At 41.8% G+C, this 12,528-nt stretch overlaps 1 protein-coding gene across 1 annotated transcript in view; it reads right to left on the reverse strand.

The window, feature by feature from the left end:
- The window catches only part of LOC124712112 (odorant receptor 43a-like), a 53,551-nt gene extending 42,295 nt beyond the window's left edge, over positions 1–11,256 (reverse strand). Inside the window, exons 1-2 of the mRNA XM_047242409.1 lie at positions 10,346–11,256; positions 4,585–4,684 (exon numbers count right to left, since the gene is read on the reverse strand). Coding sequence (XP_047098365.1) covers positions 4,585–4,684; positions 10,346–11,256 — 1,011 coding nt within the window. The remainder of the gene's footprint in view (positions 1–4,584; positions 4,685–10,345) is intronic.
- Between the last annotated feature and the right edge of the window lie 1,272 nt (positions 11,257–12,528).

Raw genomic sequence — 12,528 nt, forward strand, 5'->3', positions numbered from 1 at the left:
TTACGGTGTGTGGCGGAGGGTACTTATTGTACCACTATCTGATCCCCCCTTCCCTGTTCCATTCACGAATTGTGCGTGGGAAGAACGACTGCTTGTAAGTCTCCGTATTTGCTCTAATTTGTCGGATCTTTTCGTTGTGATCATTACGCGAGATATACGTGGGCGGTAGTAATATGTTGCCCATCTCTTCCCGGAATGTGCTCTCTCGTAATTTCGATAATAAACCTCTCCGTATTGCGTAACGCCTTTCTTGAAGTGTCCGCCACTGGAGCTTGTTCAGCATCTCCGTAACGCTCTCGCGCTGACTAAATGTCCCCCATCTCTTCCCGGAATGTGCTCTCTCGTAATTTCGATAATAATCGGGACTCATCGGACCAGACTACGATTTTCCCGGCGCCTAGGATCCAGCCGATATGATCAAGAGCCCAGGAGAGGCGCTGCAACCAATCTGGTGCTGTTAGTAAAGGCACACGCGTCGGTCGTTGCTGCCATAGTGCATTAAGGGGGGGGGGGGTAGGACGTCAAACGGGCTCACTTGGAGCAGGAGAGTCACCACAGGACATTTTAATTTCTACTGTCAATACTTTCACAAATAAATTCTTAAAATTTTGTCACCATGACCAGGAAGGATCGAGGATAGAGTTTCATACACCTGTAACTACTGTTTGTATGCTATGAAAAATTCATCGAAGAATCTCTGTTACTCAGGAAGAAAAGTGTACCTACAGCAATAAATTCAGCCAGTAATAAGTGAAAAAATGATGAAATTTCACATGTACGTTTTTGAACTTCCACTGCTGTGAGTATGAATCCTGAATCCTTCCTGGTCATGCTATTAAAGTTTTATTAGTTTATTTGTAAAAGTATAGACAGTGGAAATTAAAATGTGCTGTGGTGCCTCTCCTGCTCCAAGTCGGCCCGTTTGACGTCCTACCCCCCTTAATGTCAAATTTTGCCGCACTGAACTGACGGATACGTTCGTGATACCAACCACATTGATTTCTGCGGTTATTTCACGCAGTGTTGCTTGTCTGTTAGAACTGACACCGCTAAGCAAACGCCGTAGATCTCGGTCATTAAGTGAAGGCCGTTGGCCACTGTCTTGTCCGTGGCGAGAGGGTGATAAGTAATGCCTGAAACTTGATAGTCTCAGAACACTCTTGACACAGTGCATATTGGAATATTGAATTCGCTACCGATTTCTGAAATGAAATTTTCTATGCGTATAGCTCCAACTACCATACCAACTTCCATAGTCTGTTCGGTGATGCGACCTGGCTGTTTAATACTCTTTCTGTAAGGGATTTCTTGAGAAACTACTTCTTCTGAAGACGTATCATTCGTCCTCAAATCTTAATAAAGCCACTGTTCACGAAGACTAGTCTCTACTGGTCCGTTTGCTCGCCATTTTTCACGAGCACTTGCCACAGCGTACCGCCTGGAGATCCCGTCGTCTTCTATGCGACAGTTTTAATACAAAAACACAGATGGTTCCGATAATAAGCTACATATGTCACAACACTGGTCATCGGCATCTTTTTCTGTTATCTTGAAATGTTTAACATAGCTATTCGCGAAATGTTGTACAGATTTTGTGTAATTATTAGTAGGTGCAAAATTAACCTTCGTTAGTGTCTTGTCAGGAAAGCAATAACGTGGCGGGAAACGAGTTTAGCCTCAGGTCCTTGACCAGCGTCTAAATGCCGCTGTCAACAAACCGCTTTAAAATATTCTTTATCCACACCGAAGTAGTGACGCTAAGGTCGAAACTTTCTATTGTAAAGCGATATTATCTTACAACAAAATTAACAATGCCTACAACAAAGCACAAAAATAGCAGATATTTTCTACGATGAGAAAAATAGGCTTTACGAATCAAAAGTCAATTGTTATAAAACATGAGAAGTAGTAACTGCAGAGTATGGAAATGAGTCTTGGAAACAGTAAATATAGAAATAACAAAAGATGCACTGTGTAGAAGTAAGACATTTAAGACATTGTGAAAGACTTATAAAATAACGTGAAATTGGAAATGAATTCACTGCCAAAATCTAAATTTCTGTGCCATCAGTGATTAAAACATGAATTTCCGAGATAAAAGGAAAATTATACGTCATCGCATGCGGCGCCGTTAAAGGCCAAAGGCAATTTAAGTGCACAATATACACAGAAGAGGCAAAGAAACTTGTACGCCTGCCAAATAGCGTCTAGGGTCCCCGCGCAGAAGCGCCACAACACGACGCAACACGGGCTAGACTAATGTCTGAAGTAGTGCTGAGGGAATCGAAACCACGAATCCTGCAGAGCTGTCCACAAATCCGTAAGAGTACGAGGGGGTTGAGATCTCTTCTGAGCAGCACGTGACAACGCATCCCGGATATGCTCAATAATTTTCATGTCTGGGGAGCTTGGTGGCCAGCGGAAGTGTTTAAACTCAGAAGAGTGTTCGTGCAGCCACTCTGTAGCACTTCTGGACTTGTGGTGTTTCGTATTGTCCTGCTGAAATTGCCCAATTCCGTCGGAATGCGCAATGGACATGAATGGGTGCAGGTGATCAGACTGGATGCTTACGTACGTGTCACCTGTCAGAGGATCCGGGGCCCCATATTATTCCAACTGCACACGCGCAACACCATTACAAAATTCAAGAGGTTATCTTCATACCCACACAAGTCCATCCGCTCGATGCAGTTTGAAACGAGACTCATCCGACCAAGCAAAATGTTTCCCGTCATCAACAGACCAATGTCGGTTTTGACGGGCCCAGGCGAAGCGTAAAGCTTTGTGTCGTACAGTTGTCAAGGTACAAGAGCAGGCCTTCCGGAACCAACAAACTTGTGGCATAGTACGTGAAAGAGAAAATGGAAATTATTTCAGACCCTTTTAAGAAATTATCGCATCCTTCTTTGAGCCTCTATTTTTGGATGAAACGCAACAATGTTGTTACTTTAATCCTTGGTCTTCATTCATCGCAGAAACAAAATTTCAGTTCGTATTTAAAATTTCACCTAAGGATTTATAACTGACATTTCTACGAACGTCTTAGAATTTGCATATCTGTATGAAGTGCCTTGGGTTCGTATTTTAAGCTTTACCAAAAATTCAGTGTTGATACTTGTCGGTTTCTTCCACCTACGACAGAAATCAGTAAGCAATATTTCGTTAGAAATAGAATAATTACACACTCTCACAGGCATGAATGTGTACATCATGTCTGGAGAATAGTAAAACGAGGATTAGCATAGACGAGGACATGTAAGTATTTAACAATGAATGGAATGTGCAGCAAACCTAGCAACTAATACAAAATGTATGCAGAGTTTTAATGAGACTTAGTGAGAGTTATTTGGTGACTGTTGCGCTGTGCTTGCTATCTTTGTTGTTGAACGGTTGCTTAAAGTTTTTTGTAACATTTCAATAAAACAACTGGCGGAAACTGTGGCAGATTCATCTTCTGATTCTGTTCGTGCAATCTGAATGACTTAACCAAGTTATGGTGTGTATTGTAACTTGTCCTTCAACGTATAAATAACTTTTTAAAGTAGAATGAAAGAACGGAGCCACAAATGACGATAACGCCGATTACTCTGTAGTAAAAAATCTAGTATTGATGACCAGTTTGGTTCTAGACCTGAGTAAACGTAGACCCAATGAAGATGTGACTGTGGGAACGTATAACGAGATGAATTTCTCTTGTTGCAGATGATACTGTTTGCTCCATGCTGACTCAAAGCTATAGAAGCTGAATTACCTATTTTAAAAGATAGTTCCCATCGTTGACATCCTGAAGGCTTTACTGTCAGATCGAAAATGAAACGGAAAAATAAAACATTATTTTATCCATGATGATTGTTCTTGCATAGCACGGCCGTTCATTCAGTTAGCTGTAGAAATACTGAAAGCGTTCCCTGAATTCATTTACTATGAAATGTGGCTACAGTTACAAATGTTATTCAGCTAGAAATGTTACCTTTGGAGAGCTGCGTAATAGAATGTTTGTTTCTGCCACACATAATGAAACTGAGAAAAACTTAGCAAAGATGCATATGATATTTAGGTTTGTGGAACAGTAAAACAATCAACGAACACCTAAAGTTTCAAATTACGGGTACATAAGTGGAAAATTCGTGAAATACACAAATGCTTGTCTCCTTCCCATTCTGATACTACCGTCCGTTTATCGATAGTTGTTAATGCCGGAAAAGCTTTTAATGAACTACAGTATTTGTTTTTAAAGCGGAAGAACAATCCATGATTGTCGTGACTACTGCTTGAATGCCATCAGTTACAGAACATTTTCGCAAGGCCACCAGAAGGTTAACTTCATTTCATCCTCTGCAGCTATGTCACATTTCGATATTCAGTTAAATCAACATTGGTTGCTAATGTAACTAATAAAAGCAATATTTTGGTTCTTTCGTTTTACTAATTGCCATTAGTAATTCCAGGAAGTGACATGGGCGTTCATCTATTAATCCTCCTTAAGATTATTGTGACCGGGGTAGTATTGTTTTATCTGTGACTGTCTTGAAAGAATGATAGTTTGCATATACATTGGACACAGATGAAAAACAGGGCTCTTACATATGTGGCGTGGAACAGTGTGACGCAAGCGATCAGGACACTGAAGACAACCTGCGTCATGGCAATTGGATCCATCGCCTTCCCGACGAACTTGAGGTACCTGCAAACAGAATTCCTATATTCGTAACATATAGTTATACTCGTCCACTGAATCGAATACATGGTTGCATATAACTATGGAAAATAGCTCCGATGGAAGGAGTACAACAATAATTTCATTAGGATAAATAACACTGTCGGACAGAAATCGTAAATTACAACATTAAACATGAACGTGGTCTGAATGACATAAACGGAAAGATAGAACATTAGAAAATAACATACTGAGAGGCTAATGAAAGACATGTGTTACCAGTATAATACGAACATTTAAAAATGGCCGGACAAAACAATAAAATTCAGCTGTTATAAAGCTTTACTCAGAGGATAAAATGCAGTCCGTATGTAATGTGGGTAAATACGGGAATGAAACTCACACCCAAGTAAGACACGGTCTTTCAGCATCCTAACAAATGTGAACTGTTGAAATCTAATTCAAACTGTGTAGTGAAAGGCTGCTCAAGATATGTTAAACATTAATCTTCCTTTTTTTTTCCTTTCATTAATTCCACGATACGACATTTACAGGCTCGGACCGAAGCCAGTGATTGCTTTACACCGTTCCGAATTTTCACAGTCACGGATCATATACATTACACGAAAGGTAATCTCTAATAAGTTGTAATACATATTATCGTTAGTATAAAGGTCACTTAAGTCAAATTTTTCTCTCTTGATGCTACAATAATCATAAAAGTTTCTCAGATGAAGATCTTTCCTGTGTTATATTTCCGTGCATTCATCACAGTATTCATGAAAGAGCTGTGCATTATCTAATCTTTAATGCAGCACTCATATTAAGCACATTTCGAATTTCACGCACCACTGTATTTCATACGGACGTTAGATGATTTTTTAAATATGGCGGAAGCTTATTCTGTCGCCATTCGCAATAGCACTCAGTTCTCGTCAGTTAATGCAGGATCAACAGAGCCGGATCGCCGCATCTTTTTCTGGACAATAAACCTTTTACTCGTTTCTTTGTTTTTGCTAGTGCGCACCATTTTAAATTTACACGAACTTGAATATCGTAAAGAGTCACCAAATCAAATTTCTTGAGACTCTTGCACGGCAAATAATCTTGGGCGACTGAAAAAGAGCACATCTCAATTATGTTTCCAAAAAAGGAGAAGAACCGGTGCACAGAATTACAGTTTGATATCCACAACGTTCGTCTGTCTCAAAATCGTAGAGTATGTATTAAGCTCGAATATTAAGAGTATGATGTTCCATTCAAAGAATCATCACGGGTTCAAAAAACATGATGCATCTGCAACACATCTTACTTCACTAACATAGTGTAGTATCTTGCAAACATTAGATGCAGGTGCACAGCCAGTTCCTGGGTCCTTGAGCTCCAAAAGTTGCTCGATACTGTACCACAATGTAGGCTAACAACCAGGACACAAACATATCGAATGTTATCTCACATGTTTTAGTGGCTCGACTTTGACTGAAGGACCGAGAGGGTTAGACTATTCGGTAAATTTGCAACAGGAACGAAAGAAACCTTGGCTGTGGCCCAAGAAATTGTTATAGAACCACTAATGTTTTGCATGCACATAAACAATTTTCCAAATTTTTTTTCATCATTTGGTATTGCTGCTCTTGTAGTGCTCGTGTTTGCAGATAAAATTACTGGATATAATGTTCACCTGTTTTAGGACGCAAAACAGAGAAAAAGTTCGGATACGGTTCATCTGCAGATAAATTCAGCAAGACAAGCATATATGCTTTCACAACCCACACTTGATAGTCAGTGTACATAGGGCAATAATCCAGGAACTTTAAAACGAGATACTCAGTAAAACCTCAAAGCTGAGAAGTAACAGCTCCCATAGCACATTTTCTGACCACCAAACAGCTCACAAACATCACCCAACTAAAATATCATGGGCAATAAAAATGTTTCCATTCGGAAGCCGTAAGTCGAGAATCAGTAGGACAGACAGGCAAAATCGCCATGAGCGATTAGGCAATCATGCCATCGACGCCACAGGTTAAAGACAGCCGTTTAGTAAAACAATGTGTCCTGCTGCATGGAGAAGTCCGTAATTGCCTGCTGCATATCTTCGTGCGATAGGAATCGTCGACACTTCAAGGTTTTATCTAAGCTGCTGACATGTAGGGTCCATGGATTCATGAGGTGGTCTCTATACCCGTACATGTCCATCCTCTCCATATAATTTGAAAATATACCTGTTTGACCAGGCAACATGCTTCCGGTCATCAATAGTCCAATGTCGGTGTTGACGGGCCCATGCGAGGCGTAAAGCTTTGCGTCGCGCAGTCATCAAGGGTACACGAGTGGGGCTTCGGCTCCGAAACCCCATATCGATGATGTTTTCTTGAATGGTTCGCATGCTGACACTTGTTGATGGCCCAGCTCTGAAATCTGCAGCAGTTTGCGGAGGGGTTGCACTTCTGTCACGTTGAACGATTCTCTTCTGTCGTCGTTCCTGCCGTTCTTGCAGGAACTTTTTCCGGTCATAGCGATGCCGAAGATTTTGATGTGTGGTATTCACGGTACACTCCTGAAATGGTCGTACGGGAAAATCCCCATTTCATCGCTACCTCAGAGAAGTTGTGTCCCATCGCTCGCGCGCAGACTGTAACACCACGTTCAAACTCACTTAATTCTTGAATGAGATTTTCACTCTGCAGCAGAGTATGCGCTGATATGAAACTTCCTGGCAGATTAAAACTGTGTGCCGGACCGAGACTCGAACTCGGGACCTTTGCCTTTCGCGGGCAAGTGCTCTACCAACTGAGCTACCCAAGCACGACTCACGCCCCGTCCTCACAGCTTTACGTCTACCAGTACCTCGTCTCCTACCTTCCAAACTTTACAGAAGCTCTCCTGCGAACCTTGTAGAACTAGCACTCCTCAAAGAAAGGATACTGCGGAGACATGGCTTAGCCACAGCCTGAGATGTTCACTCTGCAGGGGAGTGTGCGCTGATATGAAACTTCCTGGCAGATATCCTTTCCTTCAGGAGTGCTATTTCTGCAGGATTCGCAGGAGAGCTTCTGTAAAGTTTGGAAGGTAGGAGACGAGGTACTGGCAGATGTAAAGCTGTGAGGACGGGGCGTGAGCCATGCTTGAGTAGCTCAGTTGGTAGAGCACTTGCCCGCGAAAGGCAAAGGTCCCGAGTTCGAGTCTCGGTCCGGCACACAGTTTTAATCTGCCAGGAAATTTCACTTAATTCTTGATAACCTACCATTGTAGCAGCAGTAACCGATCTAACAACTGCGCCAGACGCTTGTTGTTTTACGTAGGCGTTTCCGACCGCAGCGCCATATTCTGCCTGTTTGCATATCTGTGTATTTGAATACGCATGCCTACACCAGTTTTTCTGGCGCTTCGGTGTATAATGCACTTCGTCAAGTAAAGCAGCAACATAGATGACGCAATGCCGCATAACATGACACGTGCCATCATGTCATCCAACATGGCATTTGAAATGTCGTGCAATATGACACAACGTCTCATAAATGTCTGGGAAGCTTATATGTCCACTCTGGAATAGCTCTTATTATATATTCACCCCGACTGTCGGATGTTTCCTATTATAGAGGGATTCCACTCTCCAGAAGCACATACATGGGACTGGGGACGGGCCGAAGAGAGATCATTGTGCTCGGGATGCAGGGTTAACTCGTAAAAAAGCACGAATATGTCTAGATGTTTTGATTTAAACGTCTTTGAAGCTGCTAGATAAATCAGAAAGTTAGTTCCCTCCTTTTTCACCCGGAACCTATTCGCCTTTTTTTTACCCTACGATAGGAGCATTTTTCCTCCTGTTTCCCAACTTTTACTCTGCCATAATATTGAAAATAGCTTCGCAACCGAAGTAGATTTTTGTTGGTTCGGGCAACGACTGATCGGGTATAAGTGTTTTTGTTACTGTCTCTCGAGCCATGTTGCTTTTATCATGGCAAAGGATCAAGCTTCCATCTAACAATAGGACGACCATCAATTACATGTATTTGTCTACAGTGTTAGAAAAAATTGAACCGATGCGCACCAGTTTGATACATAGAAGTGGCGCACATAAAAGATACTCATTGAAAACGTGTGTTTTGCACATAAAATTTGAATGAAGGTAGATTGTTAAAAGCGAGTTTTCAATTTTATAGTAAGAATGCATGTTTTATTTATTTTATTTAATCTAAACCGTTTCCACGCATCCAGTTCACGTGAAATAGAATTTTACACGTATCATTTAGCTTTAATTTAAACCATCGTTAATTTGACAAATGATAAAATTTTTTTGGAAGTTGGTGGTAAGGACTATGGGACGTAACTGCAGAGGACATCGGTCCCTAGGCTGACGCACTACTTAATCTAACTTAGACTAACTTGTGGTAAGGACAATACACACACCCATATCCAAGGGAGGACTCGAAACTTCGACAGGGGAAGCCGAGTGAACCGTGACAAGACGCCCTAGACCGCACAGCTACCCCGCATGGCAACGGATAAAAATTATTGCATGAAGAGAATTGCGTTTCGACTTGATCCATATATCTACCTTCGTGTAAAGTTTGAGCCGATTCGTTCAAGTTTAAGTTTAGAATGGCGCACATCAGCACCTCCCTGAAAAACTTATTTTTTGTACGTAGGATCAAAACGAAACAAGATGTTTTCAGACGGTTAAAATTTGCCTTATATCAAGGTCCGATACACCGGTGGATCAAGTCTGAATCATCAGTCTCGGTGGCCGAGCGGTTGTAGGCGCTTCATTCTGGAACCGCAGGACCGCTACGGTCGCAGGTTCGAATCCTGCCTCGGGCCTGGATGTGTGTTACGTCCTTAGGTTCGTTAGGTTTAAGTAGTTCTAAGTTTTAGGGGACTGATGACCTCAGATGTTAAGTCCCATAGTGCTCAGAGCCATTTTTTGAACCATCAGTCTCGCTCCATTCCAGAATTATTTGGGAATGACATTTTTGCACACAAAATCTGAACGGTGGACATACAAACAGTGTTCTGGACTGAGCATTATTTTCACCACAGTTAAAATCTTTCCAAAAGCAAAATCGATTCACACCATTTTCGTGGATACCAGTTCCGGTTCGTCGTTCATTCTTTGCTTAATATGCTTAAACATAGGTACGTATTTTCAAATGACTATACAAATGACCGCTGGTCCGGTCTAAACCAAAAACATTTCACCCCATGTTCCCAGCTCAAAAAAGGAACCGAGCACCAAACCCCCACCAGCATCAAAGCGACATTTTAATGCCCTTATCTGTTTGAGTCAGAAACCTCGATAATTGACTGTCGCGGATTATATGATTTCATTTCTGCTCTCGAACTCTGTCTGAGAATAAACTCAGCCATGACAGGACGTATTCTAGCCGCACCCGTTTAGAGCATCTGTTTTACAAACGTAATCGTAATTGAGAAACTTGGAATTTGTTCTAAATGCGGACAATCTCGAGTCGACTACGTCACTCTACTCCCTATGATTGAATAGTTAACCGATACTACGACTCATCACTGCCGTCAATTTCATTAACATATCACCCATATGGGGAAAAGAAACGTCTGTTACAGATATGGGTGCGGCAATGAAATTCTACAGCCGACATAAACAGCAGAACACCAGAGACATATCTGTCGTGTACAGGTAGCACCGATGTTTGTAATCCGACGTACCTTACAAGTTGTTGATGAATTTGGATGCAGGTGCATAGTTCTTCATACATTCTCTCATGATTCTTACGTAATGTAAACTCAGAGCACAAAGAACCAGTTGATTTGACAGCATCGCGTCCTCCAATTCGTAGGTCTCTAATCCGATGGAACAGAAGCCTCAGCTGAGTGGCTGCATTGATCATGACACACGCGAAGAAGACGTCTACTCCAAAACCAATGTTGAAGAAAAGTACTGATGGGACGCTCTGCATGACGTACAGTAGTGCGTACGTGGAGGAACTTACTTCGTTCACCATCGGGAGTTGCACGAAAGGCAGTCTCCGTTCGTTGGTGTAAGCTATGAGGGGCATGGGTACCCAGACGATGGAAACTGTCGCTATGTAAGCTGGCACGAAGAGGGTCAGACGGGACACTAGTCTCTCCGAGATCGTAAGTCTAGATTTGAGAGCAGGATCAAGATCGCAGTACGAGCGCTGTCTGGTAGTAATCTCATCTGTCACCAACACAAGCCGTCGATACATACTTCGATCTTTGAGAAAGAAGACCAGTTTGGTAACGCCACCGCAGACTATGAACAGGTTGGCCAGCATCAGAGTCAGCTCCTCGATATTATCTCTGGAGAGGTAGGAACCGAAGATGGCCACCCCGATGTGGATGACCCCTAGCAGGAAAGCCGTTCCGCTGAAAAGGTGGTAAAGGTGCGAGTGTGTGAGCGACCACACCCCCAGGAGGCAGAGGTAGCGCACGTTGTATTTGAGTACGGACTGCGACGTGCCCTTCCACGTCGCGATTGGCTCCTGAAACTCAGTGGACTGTGCGGAATGGTCATCCTTATTCTTTGATACACCATCTGCTGAACGGAAATTAACAGTTACACCTCCTGATTTGGAGACAGAGTTCTTAGGCTGCATTCCTGCAGTAGCAGCTCGAATACCACCTGAAGGTAGTCCGCTCGAAAGTCCTGTCGTTCACCAAGTGATCGGTACTGGTCTAGTTCGTCCGTCATTACGTAAGCAACACTCAGCCGAATCATTACTGTTAATGTACCATTTCGCCTAGTCTGGAGGAAGATAGAATAAAGGGAATTGCAGATCAGCACGAAATAGGAAAGTTAGTAACGGAACAGATGTTCAAGTTATCGGTACATGCTTCATTTCAGATTTATAAATTTGAATATTATATTGAGTTTCACTCCGATGCCATAGAAAACGCATTGGGATAGGTTCACATTACTACTCGAAATTCTGACGCTCCATTTCGCTTTGTTCCACCTCATTACAAATTCATTACGTCAACTCGAATGGTACCCGATAATGTAATCTTTAGAATCTGTCACACAAAATGTTCAAACAGAAAAGCGAATGGACAACGCAGCTCCGTAATTAAACAAATATACAGATTAAGACAGTTTTCCACTGTGTTGAAAAACTTAATAATCAGAATAACTAGAGTATTTGTTATAAGCAGATACTGATTTTTAAATAAATATATAAAAATAATTGTCGATGAATTAGGATATTGCAAAATAATGTTCTGTCCCCTTTAGCATCACCAAAATGCACTTAATGTGTTTGCGACCCAAGGCCGTGTATAAGTTTATTGTCTATGAGAATAAATGCAGTCTTCATAGAATACACAAGCTGCCCGTAACTTTAAGATTCAGATAAAGGTACAGCAGGCTTCTTGTGTCTGTACTGTTGATGAATTCGACTTTTTCTGTTTGCACGGCGTGAAAAGCTGTAGCATATTTCATCACATGCGAACGGAGAACGGAGAAACTTATTTTTATATTGTACTGTTACAAGTGGTAGAACTTCACCACACTTCTTAAAAGAAAGTCAGTCAATTACGTGATACAACATATATTCATCGTCACAGAAACATTTATTTGTCGCCAAAGAATCATTACAACCACCCATTTTATAGTACCGGAAAGGAACACTTTTTGTCGCAGTTTTCTCTTGCTATAGTGTTTCAAACATTAATTTCTGCAGTGGCCCTTGGGCAAAACGAGCAGCGTTATCATAAAAACTGTTTACCGTACGACTTCACACGTCCGATCACTGAAGTTCACGCGGGGAAATGTTATACAATTCGGGTGGGACGGATTGATTAAGTCATCGTTAAGTCCACATGATACAGTACGTAATTTCACTTGTTTCCCAAGCTGAAGGAGTAATCTG

This window comes from Schistocerca piceifrons, chromosome 8, assembly GCF_021461385.2.
Source record: "Schistocerca piceifrons isolate TAMUIC-IGC-003096 chromosome 8, iqSchPice1.1, whole genome shotgun sequence".
Classification (NCBI taxonomy): domain Eukaryota; kingdom Metazoa; phylum Arthropoda; class Insecta; order Orthoptera; family Acrididae; genus Schistocerca; species Schistocerca piceifrons.